Source organism: Phascolarctos cinereus, unplaced genomic scaffold (genome assembly GCF_003287225.1).
Source record: "Phascolarctos cinereus isolate Bilbo 61053 unplaced genomic scaffold, phaCin_HiC Scaffold_3;HRSCAF=262, whole genome shotgun sequence".
Taxonomy (NCBI): Eukaryota; Metazoa; Chordata; class Mammalia; order Diprotodontia; family Phascolarctidae; genus Phascolarctos; species Phascolarctos cinereus.
This window is the reverse complement of record NW_027555736.1, coordinates 205424675-205446669: the sequence shown is the minus strand read 5'-3', so window position 1 is coordinate 205446669 and position 21995 is coordinate 205424675. Positions and strand designations below refer to the sequence as shown.

The window sequence follows — 21995 nt, the reverse complement described above, 5'->3', positions numbered from 1 at the left end:
TATCACTTTAGTAAATACCCTTTTCTTAAAGATATTTATGGCTGCTAATTATGATTATTAACTGACAGTCTTGACAGAAAGCACATGGTGTGGACTTGAGCTGATGGCATTAGAGAATTACCCCCTGACATTCCAGGGCTACCCCTATAACACTGAGGGGACACAGCAAAGATTTGGGTACCCAACTTGTTACTGGGAGAGCAGTGTTGGAATAAGAAGACTCAGAAGTCGCATAGACCACACTTATATTAGCTAGCTCACAATGTTGCTGAGTCTGGTGTTTTGTGAATGGTAAAGCACTTTAGAAACATGAGTTGCTAACTGATATCATGTTCTTCTCTAAATACCATTATAAGGCTTAAAATTTCTGTAGTACTTTACATCAATTGTCTTATTCGATCTTTAAGACAATCCTGGAAGATGGTCCATGAAGCCATTACCAACGATTCATTTTACAGATAAGATAACTGAGGCTCAGATACATTAGATAGCTTGCCTAAAATTTCATAGCTACTAAGTTACAGAACCCAAACTAGAAGATAGATCTTGCCTTCTGTTCCTGGGATACTTCATACATATATGTTGAGTACACAAAATTATCCAGTGTGGAACTGTGAAGGCTCACTATGATTATAATTTTGGTCATGATGGCAAATCATATAGAAGTTCAAGGATATTCACTGCTAATCTACCTGACATATGAAGCACCTTCTATCCTTCTCTTTACCTAACCAACTCCCTTCAAGACTCAGATTGAAAGCTACTTTCTTTCCTGAATCCTCAATAACTCAACAGTGATCTCTTCCATCTCACCTCCAGGGGTATTTACTCTGTACCACTTACTTGACACTTACTTTAAGTTATCTGATATCATTGAGTTAGCTTATCATGTTGGTATGTAGAGTCCTTAAAGACAAGGAACATCCCACAGGCACTCAACATGCCCAAAACAGAACCTATTTATCTTTCTCCCCAATTCCATCCATCCTCCAAAATACCCTCTAGATTCTGTTAAAAGTACCACTGTCCTTTCATTAACTCAGGTTCACCATGGTGCAGTCATTCTCAAGTCTTTCCCTCAGAACCCATACTTGAGAGTGTGAGCTCTTTGACAGCAAGAACTGTTTTATTTATCTCTTTGTTTTCCCAGTACTTATCATACAGTTTTTTGCACAGAGTAAGAACTTAATATATGCTTCATTTATTCACCCAATCAATTTCCAAGTCTTATTAATTATACTTCCATAACATTTTTGACATAAATATTTCCTCCAATTTATATGGCCACCACCTCAGTTCAGGACCTCATCCAATCCTCACCCAGTATTAAAATTACAATATGACAATTACAAAATTACAATAGCTCTGTAAACTGTTTCCAGTTTAACTTATTCCATCCCAACACATCTGCCAAAATGATATTCCTAAAGCACAGTCTGATTTTGTCACTCCTCTGCTCAAGAAATGTCAACAGGTCCTTATAATCTTTAGTCTTAAATATAAACTACTCTGGCATTTAGAGTCCTAGGCGATATGGCTATAACCTATTAAATCCATACCAAATTCACATTACTTCCCCCCAAAAGTATTCTACATTGCAACCAAATTGGCTTTGTATTCCCTGCATATCATATTCTGGAGGCAATCTGTGAATTCTTTCAACTAGAATTTCATTTTCTATCTTCAGAAGTTCCGGGCAGTTCTATATTATTTCCTTCATTATAATATTAAGATTCATTGTTCTGTCATGTTCTCCTGGAAGACCTATGATCCTTAGATTGTCTTTATGGATCATCTCCAAGATCAGTATGTTTTGCTTACATAATGAGCATATTCTTCTAATGTTATTGTTTTTTGTTTCTGTTCTTCTAAATTGTCCTTCACTTCTGGGTATTTGCATTTATAACCTATTTTCTCTCTTTTTTTTATATAAGCAAGGCTTGCCATTGAGGATTCCAGGTTTTTTTTTAATTCGGCCCATTATTTTTGCTCTACAGGCCATAAATTGTGTTCATATAATTCCCATTTCTCTTTTGAACTACTCAGAGACAATGTGCTGTATTTCCATATTCTCTTCAAATTCCATAGGGTCCTCTGTTGTTGACTTATTTTCCTTCGTTTTTCAGTATTTATTTATAGATACTTGAATTTGTTTGCTAGATCTGGAGGTCTCATTTCTTTCTGTTGTTAGTGTTTTTCCTGTTGATTTATCTGCTTATGTTCAAGATCTTTTAGTTTTCTTCTTCCTGAAATCCTTGGTAATTCCAGTCTTCCCCGCCCCCCTTATTTTCCCTACTTCCCACTTCTCACTTTCTGACTCCCTCCCCTCTGACTTGGGGGCTGAACCTAAAAGTATCTCAGTCTCCTCCCACATTGGGCAATTCATGATTCACTAGCCTAGGTCTCTTTCACAGTGACTTTTGGGTAGTAAGAACGAACCTCAGCTGGGTGCTGTATACTTTTTCCCTCAGATATGGTGAAGCGTTACACAGCCCCTCATACACATCTCATGTCCTAGGATCATTTCCAGTTCCCTCTTTGTATTCTGAACACCTAGTGCAGTTACTTACACATAGGTACTTAATAAATGCTTGTAAAAAACCAAACAAAATTGAACCCTGTGAAATTATAATGACAAAGCTTTGCTACAGATAAGAATCAAGAAAATTTAACTCCCTTACTTCTTTGCAGAAGTAGGAAATTATGGGTATGGAATATTGCATGTACTGTCAAACTCAGTTAATGTGTTGGTTTGTTTTAATAAACTATTTTTCCTTCTTTTTTTATTCTTTGTTACAAAGAATGGCTTATTGGAAATGAAGGTAATGTAAAAACAAAAGATAGCCCCCAAAATATGGCTTGTTGAATTGCATTTGAATTCTTACCCACCCCCAATGTTGAGAATGGGGCCTTGTAAACAGTAGGTACTCAATAAATATTTTATTGACATTAGATTTAGAACTGGAAAAAACCTTAGAAGTCCTCATTTTATAAATTAGGAAACTTGGGACTGGAGAGGTAAAGGACATGGGTATTACACAGCAGTGTTAGGAATCAAAACCAGCTCATACCACAACCCACCCTTACCTTCTCACCTTGTCAGATTCTTGTCCACCTTTTTCTGATTAAGTTCTCATAGAGTATCCACCCAACGTCCCAAGTCTTTACTCTTTATTTTAATATTTCTTGGATACCAGTAGACTCTATTCCTTGCCCGCACTATATGACTGATCTTCCTCCTCTAATACTTTTATGTGTCTTTGATGTCTTTCATGCCATTTCTTATATGACAGTTACTATTAATTAAATGATGCAACCTTCTTATACCCAGCTTTCCTAAGAGTCACCAAAAATTAGGATTCCTCTGAAACTGTCATCTTCCAGGATTCTCAGCCAACACCACACAGAATTGCTGAGAGACTGTTAGTGTCACAGATGTGGCCTTTTACAATAGGGAGTGGATCACAATCACTGAATGTGCTGTGTAGAAATTCATATTTCTTGTCCCTATTTTATTCTGAATCATTACCCATCTATGAGGCCTCTCTGAGATACATGTACTGGTGCATTACTTCAATGAGTTGCCCATCCAATTGCATGCCATAATTTAGGAATTAAATATTCTTCATCCATTTGTTTTTCTCTGTGTGGGTTTCTAAGTCAATATCTTTTAAGTGGCTGTGGATATCACCGAGGAGGCCTTGTAGTATTCCAGGGTTCAGAGAAATCAGCACAATTTCTCTCAATTAGGTACATTTGGAAAACTTAATGTCCATAGAGGATACTTCTATTTGGAGTTTTTGAAAGACAATGACATATTTTTCATGCTTCACTTGAGGTTGATATTTAAAAGATTATTGAACAAAGCTGTCTCTAAGGTCATATCTATCTTGGAATTTTGTATGATTTTAACACATACATAGGACACCTTATGTGAAGAGAGTCCCAAAGACTGTGCTTTGCTCCAGAAAGTCAAATGTGTTTTGTTGTTGTTGTTGTTGTTTTGTAACACAACAAAAAATAACCAAACGGAATCTTATGTTCTCTTTATCTCTCCCTAAGCTGTTACTATAAGGCTGTGATCTCTAGTAGAAAATATTCTACAAAAGCCTGTTTCTTCTCTTTTCATATTTTTATCAAGGATAACCCTTGATCCAACCAGAAAAAGAAGGCATATGAGTGCATTCAGTCAAGATGATAAAGAGGTTAAAAGGAAATTAGGATGCCCACGGATCATTCAAAAAAACAACAAATAAAAATAATAAAGAGAAAAAAAATAGCTTTAAATAATAATAAATAATAAATAATAGCTTTAAAAACACATAAGAAAATAAAAATCAACCGAAATAGAAGTGGAACAAAATTCTGACATAATTTTTAAAAATTTTGCAGCAACTTAAAAAATGTACCAAAGGAATACAGATTGAAAAAGAAACAATTTAAATATTCTGAGATACTCTTGAATGGATAAATGTCATATTTAAAGAAATTAAACAAACATTAATGCTGTCAAGAATATCAGAAGATCAAATTAAGATCTTAGAGAATATTAATCATCACAGAAAGAATTCATGCTAGAATTAAAAGAAATTTTAAAATGATTAGGAGGGAAAAATTTAAAAAATGACTGATACAGAGCATAAACAAGAAAACCCTGAGGAATTAATGGAATCAGTCAAAAATAGACCTGAGTGCAGGGGAAAATGGAATTGCAGCACATCCAGAAAACCAGTGTAATATCCAAAGAATTAGAAAGAATACAGAACAAGTGACAAGCTTAGAGAAGGTCAAGAGGCCACAATCTGATAAGAAAGAAAAACAAAAGAATGTGAAATTATCTGCAAAGAAAGCAACAATATATAAAGAGAATTCACAGAGCTTCCACAAGGTAAAAGCAAAGATATAGTTAAGCTCTTACTTATAAGGATAAGGAAAAAAATACTTAAGCCACAGGAAAAAAATCAGAATTTATTTACCAAAGAACATTAATTATGATCATGGCAAACTTCTTGAGGAAGACAAAAGAGTATGGGATATACTGAACATTGAATATAGTATATGCAAAATTAAGAAGTATGGGCCACAAACCAAGAATTTACCAAGCCAAATTCAGTATAGGGTTTCAAGGCAAGAGATAGAGACTTAGGGAACCTTTACGCTGAAAATTTTGCAGAGATAATTTTTCAGAGATACATACTTACTTCAAGAAGTCTCTGAACAACAAAAAGATGAGTAATTAGGCATTTAAAATAATTAACACTTCTCAAAATCAAGATGATCTACTTACTAACAAAATGTGAGAACTCCTCAGAGAATTGTATTAAATGTTTCAGAAGAGTATTTCAAAGACACAGAGAAAAGAAAAATATGGGTATGAGGCTGGGAAAGAATTTATGACAAAACGATCTTAAAAAGCCCAGCTGCTATCTTTGATAAAGGAATATTCAAGTTTATAAAACTTACTTAGTAATATAAAATAGAGGGATTTTATTTAGAGTGCTTTGGGGATTATTTTAGGTTAGTTTTAGTTATTTTGAGTTAGTTATTAACAGAAATTATCAGAATAAAAAATAGTCTTCCCATCCAAGAGAATGATTGAAGAAAAGACAAATCTAATTATTTCAAAGCTAAGTATCAATGGACTGAACTCTCCAATAAAAATGAGCAGAAATTAGAATAATATTTGTGTCCTACAGTTTTATCAATGAAATAAATGAAAGAAGTTATTGAGCCTAGAAGAAAAGTTGATGGGCTTAATTATGCAAAGATAAAAGGATTTTGCACAATAGCAAATACAAGCTCAAAAATTTTAAAAATGGAATTTAAAAAAATGAATGAAATAAATCTGTCAGATTAAGGTCTGACATCCAGAAGGCAGTTTCATACATTAGTTCTTACAGCAATATGCACTCCTCAATGGAATAATGGTCAAAAGACACAAGCAAACAATCTTTAAAATAAATAAAATGAAAAGATGGCTAACCTCTTTAATAATCAGAGAAATATAAATCAAGACAATCTCCTGATACTAACTTAAACCCACTAGAATGGCAAAACTGGACCAAAAAACCATAAAATATAACACTGATGGACTAGAGAGAAACTGGGATAATGGACTGGTATAAATATTTTGGAGTTGTTATCTGTGTGGACTCAATTCTTGTTCTACTGAATTTTCCTTTCTATCACTTTATATAGGCCTTTCCATATTTCCTTACATTTATCATTTTTCATGGTATTGACTGTTGATTCTAAAAGGATTCCCATTTCAGTAACCAGTTATATTCTATTAAAATATACTCCTTCCATTTTTGTGATGTTATTGATTGCCATTGCCCATGCTGTGTAGGTATAAAGTTCCTATGAGCAAAAATTCATTTAAATCCTCTAGCAGTGGTCTCAAATGCTGACTAATCTTTAGCATTGAAACTATAGTAATCCCATGTCATATGAGGCTAGCCAAACATTATTGAATTTTGATTCAAAGCACTAATAGTTTTTCATAAAGGACTATCTTCTTCCATTAATGGTATCCCCTCCAAGTCCAAGGCAGCCCCTCCTAATTTCCCTATGATACAGGCTATTTAGGCATGCTCAGTTATAAAAATGTGAGATATATTACAAATACCAGGTGGCACTTTTCTCAAAGTACCAACATTTCTCCCTGCTTCCCTCTAGAGCCTGAAGGTGTTAATAGAGTCTAGAGAAACAAGCAACTGAACCTCTACATTGGATAATATTGTTCTAAGATTTTGGTAGTATACTTTTGGAGCACTCACAGTTGTTCCCTTAATCTATCAACTACACCAATCCCTCCAAAGAAAGAGGAACCTACCATTCATGAGGGATAGTCAGTGAAGCACATAAGATGGAGCAGCATGTGTGCCCTTTCACTAACTGCCCCTTATGCATAGAATGCCACCCCTCCTTACCTCTGCTTTTAGAATCCCTGGCTTCCTTCAAGACTCATCTAAAGCACCATTTTCTGTAGGGAAGTCAAAGACATTTTCCTGATCCCACTAGCTGCTAGTATTTTCCCTTCTAAAGTTACCTCATATCTCCTTTGTGTATATCTTTATACAAATGTGTTTAAACATGCTTTTTCCCATTAGAATCAATCAATAAATAAACATTTAGTAGGTACCTACAATGTGCCAGGAACTGTGCTAAATGCTGAGGATACAAAGAGGGTCAAAAGATAGTCCCTGCCCTCAAGAAGCTTGCAATTTAATGAGCTGGAAGACAATATACAAACAAACATATACACAGCAAGCTATATACAGGATCGATGGAAAATAATTATCAGAGGAAAGGCACTAGAATTAAGACACATTAAGAAAATCTTCCTGTAAAAGATGGGATTTTAATTTGAATTCAAAGGAAGGCAGGGAACTAGGCAGAGTTGAGGAGAGACAGTGTTCTAGGCATAGGAACAGCCAGAAAAAAAATGCGGAAAGCTGTAAGATAGAGTGTCTTGTCCGTGGAACAGCCAGGAGGCCAGTGTCACTGGATAGAAGAGTACGTGGCAGGGAGCAAGGTGTTAGAAGACCAGAAAGGTTATAGGAGACTTGGTTATGAAGGGAGAAAACAACATTTTGTATTTATCTTGGAGATGATAGGGAGCCACTGGAGTTTATTAAATAGGGGACATCATGGGCAGACCTGAACATTAGGAAAATTACTTTGGTGGCTGACTGGAGGATGGACTGGAGTGGGAAGAGATCTGAGGCAGGCAAAATCACCAACAGTCTTTGTAAAAAGTCCAGGCATGAGGTCATGAGTGTCTGCCCAATGGTGTCAGAGGAGAGATGGGGTCATATTGGAGAAATGTTGCAAAGATGAAATCAATAAGCCTTGGCAACAGATTGGATGCTGGGGGTGGGGTATAGGTTTACAGAGTTGAGGATAACTCATAGAGTCTGAGCCTGAGGAACAGAGAGGATGGCGTTGCCTTCTCTAGTAACTGGGAAGGTAAGAGGTGAGGTGGGTTTGGGGAAAGATAATGAGCTCTATTTTGGATAGGTTTAGTTTAAAATGTCTACTGAACATCCTTCTTGTTTGAGATGTCTAAAAAGGAATTAGAGTTGAGAGTGTAGGTCAGCAGAAAGTTTGGGGCAGGATAGGTAGACTTGAGAATCATCAGGATAGAGATGATAATTAAATCCATGGGAGCTAATGAGATCACTAAGTAAAGTGAGGGAAAAGAGAAGATGACCCAGGACAGAACCCTGAGGAACACCTACAGTTCGAAGGTGTGATCTAAATAAGGATCCAGCAAAGGAGCCTGAGATGGAGTGGTCTGATACACAGGAGAACCAGGAGGGAGTAATATACTGAAAACCTAGAGAGAAAAGAGTATCAAAGAGGAAGGAGTGATCAATAGTGTCAAAGGCTGAAGAAGGGTCAAGAACGAAGATTAATAAAAGAAACTAAGAGATTATTTGTAACTTTGGAGTGAGTACTTTTGAATGATAAAGTCAGAAGACAGATTATAAGAGAGTGAGGAGAAAAAGTGGAGGCATCTATCATGGATGGACTTTTTTGAGGAATTTAGCCACTTAGGGCAGAAGAGACATAGGACTATTGATAGTGAGGATGTGAGGATCAAGTAAGGCTTTTTCAGGATGGGGGAGACATGGGCATCATTACTGACAAAAGGGAATGAGCCAATAGACAGGGAGACATTGAAATAAGTGAATGCAAGCTCACTGACGGTAGGGATATTTTAGCTTTCTCTTTCTCTTTGTAATCCTACCACACAACTCTTGGCAGAGGGCAAGTGATTAATACATGCTTGCTGATTGACTGATTGTTCACAGATATATGAGTGTATGTGTATGTATATGTAAAATATATACATATACACACATGCACACATGCATGCATACCTACACACACATATACATACATGGGGGCAGCTAGGTGGTTCAGTGGTTAGACTGCTGGGTAGGGAGTAAGACCTGCATTCAAATCTGGCCTCAGACACTCACTAGCTATATGACCCTGGGCAAGTCACTTAACCTGTTTGCCTAATCCACAGGAGAAGGAGATGGCAAACCATTATCTTTGCCAAAAAGTCACAAAGAGTGGGACACAACTGAGCAACTGAACAATGACATATATGTCACCAACTGCCTCCTGGACATTTCAAAGTGAATATCCCACATGCACCTCAAACTCAACATGTCCTTAGCATAACTCATTATCTTTTCCCCAAATCCCTCCCCCCCCATTTCCAATTTCTTTATGACTGTCAAAAAAGCCACCATCCTCTCTTTAACATAGGTTTATAACTTCAATGTCATCTTCCCCTTCTTACTCTCTCATACCGCAAATCCAGTCTTTTGCCAAATCCAGATCATTTCTATCTTCACAACTTCTCTATGTCACATTCCTTCCACTCACACAGCTACCACACTAGTTCAAACCCTCATTGTCTTTCTCCTGGACTACCACAATAGACTTCTAACTAGTCTTCCTGACTCATCTCTGCACTCCAATATATCCTCTACTGAGCTGCCAAAGTGTTTTTTCCAAAGTGTAGGTCTGACCATATCACAGTCCCACTTCCCTATGCCATCCCCAACTCAGTGAGCTCCAGGACCAAATATAAACTTCTCTCTATGGAGAGCATTTAAAGCTCTCCATAACCTGGCCTTTTCTTACATATACTTTCCTCCCCTTCATATGCTCTACCTACTTCAAGTTCCTCAAAAAACAACACTCCCTATTTCCCATCTCCCCATGTTTGCACTGGATATCTCTCATACGTGGTATGCTCTGCCCCCTCACCTCCACCTTCTTGGTTTCCCTGGCTTCTGTCAAGATTCAGCTCAAGTCTCACCTTCCCTAGAAAGCATTTTGGAATTTTTCAAATAAAGTTACAAAAATGTCCATTCGATTCAGTTTCCATTTCTAGACTAGGCATATATCCCAAGGAAGTCAATGATAAAATAAAATATTCCATATGTATGGAAGTATTTAGATCAGTACTTTTTGAAGTAGTAAAGAATTAGAAACAAAGTAGATGCTTATTGATTAGGGAATGACTAAACAAGTTATGGTAGATGAATGTAATTGGATATTACTGTTAAAATGAAACACAAGAAGACTAAATGCTGTGAAATTTTAATGACCAAGTTGGATCCCAAAGATGAGATATGAAAAGGCTTTTCCCCATTTCTTTGCATAGGTGGAGAACTATGGGTATGGAGCAGTGTATATAATGCCAGACTTTTTTCAAATGCAGGTTAGTTCTACTTAATTTCCTTTCCTCCTTTCTATTCTTTGTTACAAGGGATGGCTTTTTGAGAAGGAGGAGTGAGAGTGAAGACAAATATATTGGGAAATATAGGTGAGGGAAAAAAACACCAAGAGATGTCAGTAAAAATGTTTTTAAAAATGAAATAAAATGGAGTACGGACATGAAATTTCTAAGTAGTCTCAAAGCTTTTGTGTTTCTTTAATTTCCTGATGTTTTCCTACATAGTTTTTGCTGCCCTCTCTTATTCCCTCCTTTTCATTAAAGTAATTTAGTTTCAAGTTATATGTTGACTTTATTTAGAGAATTTTCTTAAGTTATTCATAAATTTTTCTTCTTTTTTCATTTTCTACAAGAGATATTGACACAAAGCCTATAATTATCTTTGCTTATGTTTATAAATAATAGAAGACAAGATGACCAAGTATACCATAAAATGATATTTATTGTTATCTTTGGCTGCATGGTAAAACCAATTTTGCCAACTTCTTTATTCACCTTTCCAAAGAGAACAAGTAAGTTGTCCTTCCATTTAGCTGCAACTTCCTTATGTTTTTTGGTTTCATTCATATCAAGAATATTAATGTGAATCAGTTCCTCTAGTCATGTATCCTCACTGATTACTGGACAAAATCTCAAATTAAGAATATCTACAGTTAAATTAATGTTTGTAGACAATCTAAGTACTATGTGAGTCTTAGAGTCTCTGCTCTCTTTAATCTGCCAATCCAACAACCTTAACATGAAAGTAGAAAATGATCCATCACTTAGTAGGTAAACTTCTGATGACAGACTTTTCTAATACAATTAAAATCTTCACAGGTATGGTACTGGAAGTCTTTCCAGATTGGTAGAGCCTGCATGATTTTGTGCTCTGCAGCCATAATCTTTGAGAAGCTAGTTACCTCCATGCTACAAAAAGACATTAAACTAGCAATTTTCTATATTTGCTCAAAAACTGAGATTTTCAGAGTGTTACATCTAAAAAGGAACTTAAAAGGGAGAATGTCAGAATGCATAACTCTTGACTTGGAAGAGATCTTAGAACATAAAACGTAGAATGTTAGCAATATAAGAGACGTCAAAAGACTGAATTTTCTAATGTATATGGAAAGACTGAGCTGGAAGAGACCTTAAGACACAACAAAGAATGTTGGAACTGGAAGGAACCCCTGAGATTATCTCTTCCAGCTAAGTAAACTAAAGCTGGGAGAGGTGAAGCAAATTATCCAAGGTCACAGAACTATTATGTAGAGATTCCCACCCAGGTCTCCAGTCTAAAACCACTGCCCTTTTCCATCTTAGCACTACCTCTTGAATGGATATAGTTATAAATGCTTTTATAACAATAAAATCTAAAAATGTTGAGGAAGAAATAAAAGCTGTCTATACAGTAGGATTTTTCTGAACCTCTCAGATGAATTCTGATGACTACCAATACATTCATTGCATCCTGGTTCCTTTTTTAAAATTTGTGAGTTTTATACACATACATACACATATTTGTATGTGTGTGTACATATACATATATATATATGTGTGTGTGTATATATATATATATACATATATATATACATATATATGTACATATATATAAAATTTTTTTCTGGTACTTCTTGTACCTATGGTGGAGCAAATTTAATTCTGAAAACATTGTGAAGAAAATATTGTGTAAGCTTACTTGTCAGTCATCATCGTGGGCTGTTCATCAGTGAATTCTTCTGGTGCAGGTACAAACATGCTGACTATGCTGGGCGCTGACAGCAGGCTGGATTTAGTAGCACCTGAGTACACAGTAAAGAAACAACTGATGAAGAGAGATTGGTTCATGACTGCCCACCAATGGTCTATTTCTCATCCTCAAAAATCCTCAAGTAGCACTTCATAATACAGTTTCACAGAGATAGAGCCAGATTTCCTTCCTTCCTATTCCCCTAAATTGCATTTTGAAAAAAAAATATTTCAGCATTACTATTCATTTTTTTAAACTGTGATCTTATTTAGTTTTCCTTGCAAAGCTGCAGGAGCTAGGTGCCTATGTATTTTATCACTGTCCCTTCTTTCTCAACCCTGTGAACACTTAAGTATAGTTGTGAGCTAATGGGGGGAAAGACAATGGTGAGCCCATAAAGAGGGAAATCTGTTTGTGGAGACCTATGCATCAGTTATGGACCTAGATTTCTCAGCAGGGTGAAAGAACACACCCAAATATCATATCAAGCTCCCACATAGAAATTCTGCTATTTGGGAGTAGATATAGGAGCAATATCAAAGATCTACATTAGGACAGAGATCCAGTATAAAAAAACACAGTTCTCTATATTAATAAATAGAACCATATCTCCCCAGAACTAAGATATTCTTTATTTGTTCACCAAAGCATTTGTGAATGCAATATGAATTAGAGTTTAAAGCACTTTCCAGAAAGTTGACACCCTTGGCCTAACTTCTTTCACCCTGTGTAACCCCAAGACTTTTGTGTCTTCAATGAAAAGTTAGCATCATAAATCTGAAATTGGCAATATCTCCACACACAAGGAATACAGAAAACTATGACAACTATTTGATGCTGGAAAAACATCTAGTGGATGGGTGGAAGGAACCACCCCCAAGGAGCAGCCCAAACTGACAGCCCAAAGAAAACATCATAATTACCAGAATAATAGCAGAGTATTCAGATTCTTTAATGGGAAAAAATTGAAAAGCATGAGAGTCATTAAAGAGTCTGAAAATCAGTAAGTTACCAGTATATGCCATAGAATGGAGCAAAAATTGTGGAAGATTATATGATCTATCTCCAAAGAGGAGAGTGACATCCTACAGAATTGTACTTCCAAAGGAATTAGAAAAGAATTTGGGAACAGAGACCAAATGGAGTATGTCTTAATCTGAAAAAAAAAAAAAAAGAATATAGCACAGCTCCATGGAAAAGCAAGAGTAATGGCATCTGGTTCATAACTGAATTACGGGCTGTTTTGTATATGTGTAGTCTAGACTACTAAACACATTCTATAGACTAAACACATTATTTAGTGTTCCTTAGACTACTACACACATTCACATGAAACAAGAGACCCAAAGTCAAAAGAAAGATACAGAGGAACGCTTTTAATGGCATTTGTTCTGCTCTCAAGACTATGCACCAGTTTTACTACTGAGTTCGATAAGTTATGTGATTTAGAAAAAATCCTCACACTCTTCAAAATTTAATTTAACTCTTATTATAAAACAAGACTATTGCCAAAGTATCTTAAAATGGTCTGATAAGAGAAAGTGGTTTCAACTAGGAGAATTCCAGAGCTTGAAGCAAATATAAGCGTGAAGACATTATGAGTACCAAAAAAAGAGAGTTGACCAGAATAAAAAATGGTTGACGTTAAATGGTGTGATGTCATTAGTTTATCCCAAAAAAGAGCAAGAAGGGTAGTAAAGTACAAATGAAAGATCTTGATTCTATGCTAATACTTCTTGAACCATCACAAATTGTGTCTGAGTCAAAAGTGAGAAATTTAGTCAATCACCTAGAAGTTTCCAAATACTTGGATGTTTGGTGATGTATAAACACAGATATAGCAGGGTCTCTGGTACAAAGTCCTTAAATCTTTTGCCAATAGTGACAGCCAACTATAATATAAAGCCACAGTACTATAGCCAACACAATGAAAAGCTCAATAACAAGGGGAAAATTCAACATCATTTTGGTAATTTTGCCACTAATCTGCTGCAGGTCACAGAGTGTATCATTCTTTCTACTGTAACTTAAGAGCATAAAATGCTCTCTCTAGAGAAATAAGCATTTTAGACAACAATATCATCAAAATGCCTTCCTCATATGCATATACTAGTTTTATCTTGACTTCCAGCAGTGCAGAACTCACAATACATTGCTGCTAGAATGCAGAAATTATGAGAAGCATCAGCCATTAAACATTAGCCCTTGTTGCATCAAATGATATTAGCAGCCAGTACAATTCTAGAAGCAATGAGTACAATGGGGAAGGCAAAGGCAAATTATGGAGGGAGGAGGAATAGAGAAGCCAGGAGAGGAGAAAAAAGAGAAAAACTGATAAACTCTTTGCTATACCATCCCAGTGACCACTACAACCGAAACAATATCAGAATTCTGCTCTCCTAATTACTGGTATGATCTCAGATTCACTACCTAACAAGTTCCATTTTTTATATGTCCTAAGTAAGGTTCTGTGTATTAGCAATGGTAAACCCTAAGTCAAAAGTAGGGAGTAAAGCAAAGACCACTGTTAGTCTTGGTGATAATGTCATTATCTTCTAGGAATAGTCAAAAGAGAGCAGGGGGATGATAGAGCGGAGGACAGATTGGGGGAGGGGGTAATCAGAAGCAAACACTTCTAAGCAGGGACAGTTAGTTTTCCACAACATGACTACACATGCATAACCCGTATCGAGTTGCTTGCCTTCTCAATGAGGGTGAGTGGGGAGGGAGGAAGGGAGAAAAATTTGGAACCCAAAGTTTTAAAAACAAATGTTCTAGGAATAGTCAAGTCTGATACCCCAATGTATAGAACAATCTCAGAAACTTAGTTTCTAGTAATGAGATCTTCTATTTGCCAGTAAAAGAAATCTGATTTCCATAATCATCATTCAAATACCTTTGTAGCTGTTAATTCTGGCTATCAGATTTAGGACCCTGCCCCCACCCTGGCTGTTTATAACAACCTTCCCCCTTAGACATCACATAGCACTTTATTTTGTACATGGAAAATAGTGTAATTGTCATATAATATTATTTGTTATAGTTATTTGCATATCTACTAAACTGTAAGCTCCATGAGGGCAAAGGACTTTTTGTGTCTTCCATATGACCTAGCACAATAGGCATTTAATACACATGTGTTAAATTCATTTGAATGGAAAAAGACAACTAAGTTTAGCTATGAACGTGAGATGCTAGAATCTAAGATTCTGTTCATAGAGGTTCGTTTGGGGCCAACAAATGAGAAAAATAGGAAATGAAAGGGTCCTGGAAGGACTAGAATTGCCACCAACCTACAAAGACATGCAAACTGAGACTGAAGATCAGCCTGTCCTTGTTCCTTTGGAAAATGAGGAGAGCAGGAAATACTCTGCCATCTGTCTGAAATGGAATGTAGGTATAGAACTGCACTGACCTTCTCTCTGATCTTGAAGTGAGAATAAGTCATGTCTATCTGGACATGGTAGACTGACTTTCATAGAGAAAGCTAGTGACACAGAGCCACTTGGAATCCAGCTACATGACCACAAACAGCAAGAAATGGTGAAACCAACTTGGTGGTGACCTCCAGAGGCAAAAGCAGAAACCAAACTAACCTCTCATTCTTAGCGGTGGTCCCTCCAGTTCAGGGTTTAGGCATACTGGCACATTACACTGACGCTTCCCAGGCTGTATCTGTTCTGTGGATAAACAGAGCATTTCAGTCTCCAGTGATATCTCATGGTTCACAACATGAAGACATAAACTAATAATTGTTTGGTGAGTCTGTTGAAAAATTTTTAAGGAAATGCCTAGGATGTTAGGGTAAGGGAAAGTTTGCGTTTAGCTATTAACTGATCATTAGCATGCAAACTGAATACATCAAAAAGAGACCACCTGGCAACATCAAAGAATTCTGTCTTTGAAAAAATTTCAAATTTGAGATCTTCTGATATGGAATGAAGCACCAATGTCAGCCTCAGGAAGAAATGTTTTACACACACACACACACACACCAGAAAAACTTAAAATCAATTAAATTAAGGTTATGACCAGAAAGGAAGTGAGGGAAAATGGCCCAAAAACACATGTGAGTTGGCATTAGAGAGACGATGTGTATCTAACCAACAGTAAAGTAAGGAAGGAAGACTGATGCTTCAGAAACATCTGTTTGGAAGGAATGATAAGGCAAAGAAGCAAGTCACCCAGATGAGTAGAGATGAAGCATTTTGAAAATGACTAAAGTAAACCAATCAGTATCTATGCCAGATGTCAAATGCCTGCCTGGGCAACAGGGAAGCTCATAGATGCCTCTTTATAGATTGGAGGGGGGAGGCAACCCCTCAAAAGCCGTGCTGGATGTAAAAAGACCAGACCTGCAGGAACTTGTCATTTCTCATTGCCTCTTTCTGTATTTGTACACTATTATGTCTGCCTACCGCCTAGCCAATTTAAAACTCTGCATTTCTCCCTCTTGACTTTGTCCACTTGAAATTTTACTTCCCTCACTTGCTAGACTCCCTAGGGTTTCTGCATTTTCTTTTCCTAGCCCTCTCATTGCAGGTATTTTTACAGTGGTGCAGCTCGCCATTAACCAGACTTAGGAGTGGTTCTCTGCTGCCCTCTGCTGGATCTATAATCCTGCCAGCTCCTTACCTGGGAGTTACCTCTACTTTTGTTAACCTTATAGGTCCCAGGCTTCCCGAAGTTATGAAACTAAAAATATCTGCTTTGTTGGGTTTGTTTGTTTTTTTTTATTACACTTGCCCTTGTGAATGTTAAATGTGTTCTTTTAGAAATAAGTAAGATTTTGAATAGAGATTTGTGCCATGAAACTGACATAATATTTTTAACTACTAAATTGTAAACTCCCCTAATGTGCCCTGTCACCGTGCCTTTCCACTGCTGCCCCTCCCCCAATGCCTAGCATAGGACACCCTATACCCTGCACCCAGACAGGCAGCACAGTGGACAGAGCTAGAATTGGGAAGACCTAAGTTCAAATCTAGCCTTAGACACTTACTGAGTGACCCTAGACAGCTCACTTAAGCCTCTATATACCTCAGTTTCCTCATCTGTAAAATGGGGATAATAACAGCACAATAAATAGTTTTACTGTGATGAAAAAAATAAGGTAATATTTGTAAAGCGCTTAGCACTTTACATGTGTCTGGCACATGGCAGGCATTACATAAATGTTAGGTGTTAGTACCAAAGTTCACACAGGTGATAAGGACCACGTATTAGCTATAATTTGCATCCTGTCCCCTATCTGATGCCCAGCATAATACACTCTGTGCATAGTAGGTATTTAATTAATGTTGAATTGAAAGGGAAAAAAGAAAGCAATATTTAACCTGATGCTTTGCATCTGTGAATGAGCTAGTAACTTAATCACTAGGAAAGAATCACAGAATGTTAGGAGGGACCTTAGAAATCACTTTGAACAGCCTGTTCACTTTACATATAAGGAAAGTAAACACCTAAAGTAGCCAGGTTCACATGGCTGGTAAGCAATAGAGCCAGGACTTGAGCATAGGTGGTTTGAATCCAAGTCTGATGCTCTTTCCTCTGTACCATGCTGATTCCTTTATAAGGGTCTGCTCACAATGAGAACATAAAGACTGAATTCTTACAGTACGATGATTTCAGAGCTTAGAAAATAGAAAAAATAGCTTCCCAGAACTCAAGTGAAGAAAACTCAAATAGACTCTGAGCAGAGAGTGTGAAATGAAGCATTTAAAAAATCTGCTAAATAGACTTTTTGGCATATGTAGATTCAAAGATTGTTTATATTCAATTTTTCATCATTAAAAAAATCAGTCAAATTCAACCATGCATATAAACACTAACTATGAGAGGTGACCTATGCTGAGACAATGACTAAAGAATACAGAGAGGTAGGAAGGTGATTGAGGAACTGATCCATCTTGGGAAAACAGAATCCTCATAGTCAAAATATGTACTTGACAGGGACCAGAAGTTCAGTTATTATAGATACAACAGATCAAGTGAGAACTACAATTCCAGGCATTTCTTCTATTTAGATTTATTGCAAAAATAATGGTGAACATGCCTCAGTCAACCCTTTTCCATATATAAAGGGGGAAAAACCCTTGAGACAGTCATCTCTTGATTTATTCAGGAGCCAATACTAGCTTGTAGACTATCCATGTTGCATGGTTTTTCCTTCTCTCCTTTACTGTATGTCTTAGGATTAATTTACACAGAGGGGATAGCAAATATTAAGCTTAGGACACTTGGATTCTTGTGAAGGCTGGAAGAAAAGGGGGAGAGGCAGGAAGAACACTGAGGCTACTGGCTAATATGAAAATCCCGGAATCTCATATTTTGATGAGTCCTTAGAGGTCATCTAGTCAATCCCTCATCTGAAGTAAGAATCCTTTCTCTTCATCTGGAGAATCTTCTGTGGCATTCAGTGATATATACCATCCCAACTCATTATGATCTAAGAGCTGATATACACTGAAAATATTAGTATCCCATCAGTGCATCCTATCCCAAAAACAGCAGGAAAAACATGGGAGAAAATAGGATGAAGTACCTAAGTCAACTTTCTGTTCTGGGACAAGACTGGCAGAATGAATGCCAACTGTTGGCTTTTGTGAAGACGCAAGATCTCTGATCACAAGGAAGAATGTTAAAAACAAAGAACAAGCCCAAAGTAATTCAAGTCAGAGCAACAATGATCAATACCAGGTGAGCAGCACAATGTAGCAGCAGAATGAGCGCTCGATTTAGAGTCAGAAGATCCGGGATCAAATTCTGGCTCTGACACTTAACGAGCCATGTGATCCTGGGCGAGCCACTTCACTACCTCAGCCTCAGTTTCTACAGCTGTAAAATGGAGATGATAATACTTGCAACGCCTAACTCACAAGCTTGCCATGAGGAGCGCTTTGTAAACCTCAAGTACTACAAATATTGAGCTGTTATTTTAAAGTAGCCTGATGCAAATTGATGGCCCACAAATCCCAAACAGATAATTCACAGAATTATACATGGCCTAAGCAACATGATATAATGGTGAACATGCTGGACATGGATTCAGGAGAAACTGGGGTTCAAGTCTCATCTCCGGTATTTATTAGTTATATGAGCCACAGTTTCCTCACCTGTAAAAGAGGGATAATCATTCCAGTAACATTTATCTCATGGATAGCTGTAAGGCTCAAATAAGATCCTGCATGTAAAGCATTCTGCAAACCTTAAAGAACTGTTTAAATGTCAGTAATAATTGTTATCATTATCATTATCATCTTCATTATTACAAAAAGGAAAAAGGAAACATTTCCTAGCACAGGTTGTGGCAATCCTGGCTCAAGACAGCAACATTTTAGAATATAGGGGTTGAAGGCAGTAGAGTGACATATTATTGTCCTCATTGTAGAAATGAAGAAATTGAGGCACAGGACCCTAGGAACTGGTTAAAAAAAACCCCAAAGGTATATTGACACCTGACTTTGTGCTGCTTAAATACACACCTGAGCACCTGTTCCCTGTTCAAAATTTACCACTTAAATACCATTCCCAGGCTTTATGCTGATTTATGTGGCATGACAGTCACAAATTGGGATGAGATACAAGCAAATCATATGAGAATGAGGGCACATTGCTGCAGCCTGGTGATCTTTCTGACCAACCATAAATCTACAGGCCAGTGATGAATGTTGGTAACAAATGGAAAATGGACTATGGGTGACACAAGCCTTTCTTTCTTTGTAACATCACAAAATGGGATATTTAAACCACTTGACCTTTGTGAGAACAAATTCGGGGCCCTCAAAAAGAAAGATGTGTGGCTCTAGGACTCTAGGAAAATTTAAATAGATTTCATAATCGCCTTATTTTATTACTGCCTGAATAGAAGGACAGGAAAGATATTTTATGTTACTTATAAAGGGCAGGGGATGATACCAAGAGTGATGTTAGCTGAGTGAGGGAAGGAAAAGAAGGAAAAAAAAAGCTTGACCCACCAGTGTCCCAGTTGCTGATGTTGTGAGGGGCGCTAGACTGATGTTCCAGCTGTCGCTTCATTAATTGGCTCATTGTCAGAGCTCCCAATGATCCCCTTTTCATTTGCCTATACTGAGCTATATGGGGGAAATTAGAAGATGGTTACGGGGGGAAATAAACTTCAGTATCAGACATAGGATTGAAAAATTATATCTAATATTCATTCAACATTCAGCAGAAGCTTATTACTGATCAGTAAAAGTATATATGTTGCTGTGCAAATAAAAGAATAACTGTGGTATACTATTTTAGATACTCTCTTCCCCTCAGCTATGGAGACGGTGTCTACTTAGCAACTCCTTATTTGTCAGCTGGGAATATAAGCAACAACCAAAAAATTGTACCTATACTTTATAATTCATTTTTCTTTGGATTCATGAATCTTCCCATATAGTGTGTCAATCTCCAATCTTCACAACATTCCCATGAGATTCCAGAGAGAAGAACAGAGTAGAGTATCCCCGTTGTAGAGATGGAAAAACTGAGGCACAGAGTAATTAAGTGATTTCTCACAGACCAAACAAGTCAGGAACTAGCACAAAATTAAGGAAGATTGACTCAATCTTTGAGCTATTGCAATGAATTAATATTTGAATATTGGTCTACTATTTGAAATTTACCAATGTAAAAGGCCTTCCCAAGAATTTTAAATTAAGCATTAGCAAATATTTCCTCAGTGAAATTAACTCTTTTTTGTAGTTTGTGACATGTTCTTCCAACCAGGAAAATTCAGGGGTTAGGTATTTGGTTGAAGAAGTTAAAGAATTAAGAATTCTTGAATTTTTTATTTTATTTCAGCATGACATCTCACTTATCCATCCTATAACTCTGAAATACTCAGTCCACCATTCAGCTGCTTTTTTCTCTAAGATAATGAACATATGGATATCTGTATGTGTTTAGCTAATTGGCACCATATTAGCATGTTTTCCATTTCTTAAGCCATAAAATGTACCCTCTGGCAACAAAATATGATCATAAATCATTGACAACTGCATGTAAATCATTTAAAGTACAGTGTTATTGACATTTTTCTTAACAATGACAACTTGAAACCAATTTCTAAATTCTTCTAAGTGATATTAACAGTTTGTTATCATGGCTTTTATGATGTGGTTAGCAACACTATATGACACCAAGCCTGGGTCAAAAGAGTGGGATTCTTGTGTCTACACAAACAAAATAAGAAATTGACTAGAAAACCTAGGATTGAAACTCTGTTCATGAAAAAAGAGCCCTATTGAGGGCCAAGAGTTATCTGAATTGTTGCCTCAGATAATAATTCACTGAATAGCTGCTAGATATCATGTAGGCAGATATTCTTAAATTCTTATTGTCACAGATAAATCAATTCTATATATGAATTTTCCTACACATATAGCTACGAGGGAGAAAATATTGAGTTAATGAATTCATTTCCCAGTAGAGCTAGCTAATTCATGTGTTTACCACAGATTACCAATAAATAAATCTTCACCATCAGAAGCATCTATTAGGCATCTATTTGCATGTGATACTCAGAAAAGTAATTTTACAAACTGATGTAGAACTAGTCCCTGATCCCCAGTAACTTTACCATCTTTATGAAGATGGTAGTAATTAGAAAATAGAATTTTGAGATCTGAAGCTCTTTTGTGGTTAAGAGTCATACAAACTAAAATTAGTGTTCCAGACCAAAATATCTTATTGGGCTATAGAATATAAGGACTGGATTGATTCAGCACGGCTCTGAAAAGAGGAGTACCAAAGCCAATGGGTATAAATTAGAGAGATAGATTTCAGACTGAAATAAGAAAGAACTTCCTGATAATTAGAGTAGTAGAAAATGGAATGGCCTGCCTCCACAGGGGTACAAATTCCCTGTTCATTGTGTGCCTTCAAATGAAGACTAGAGGACAATAGAACAAGGATCAGTCATCTATAGCAAGTGGGCCAAATTCAGCCTGCCACAGGTTTTTGTACAGTCCTCAAGCTAAAAATGATTTT

The 21995-nt window shown here is 36.7% G+C and overlaps 1 protein-coding gene across 1 annotated transcript in view; it reads right to left on the bottom strand.

The window, feature by feature from the left end:
* The window catches only part of UNC79 (unc-79 subunit of NALCN channel complex), a 316047-nt gene that overhangs the window by 84639 nt on the left and 209413 nt on the right, over window positions 1-21995 (bottom strand). The window contains 3 exon segments of the mRNA XM_078151418.1: window positions 11943-12045; window positions 15590-15673; window positions 19970-20086. Of these exon segments, the coding sequence (XP_078007544.1) occupies window positions 11943-12045; window positions 15590-15673; window positions 19970-20086 (304 nt within the window).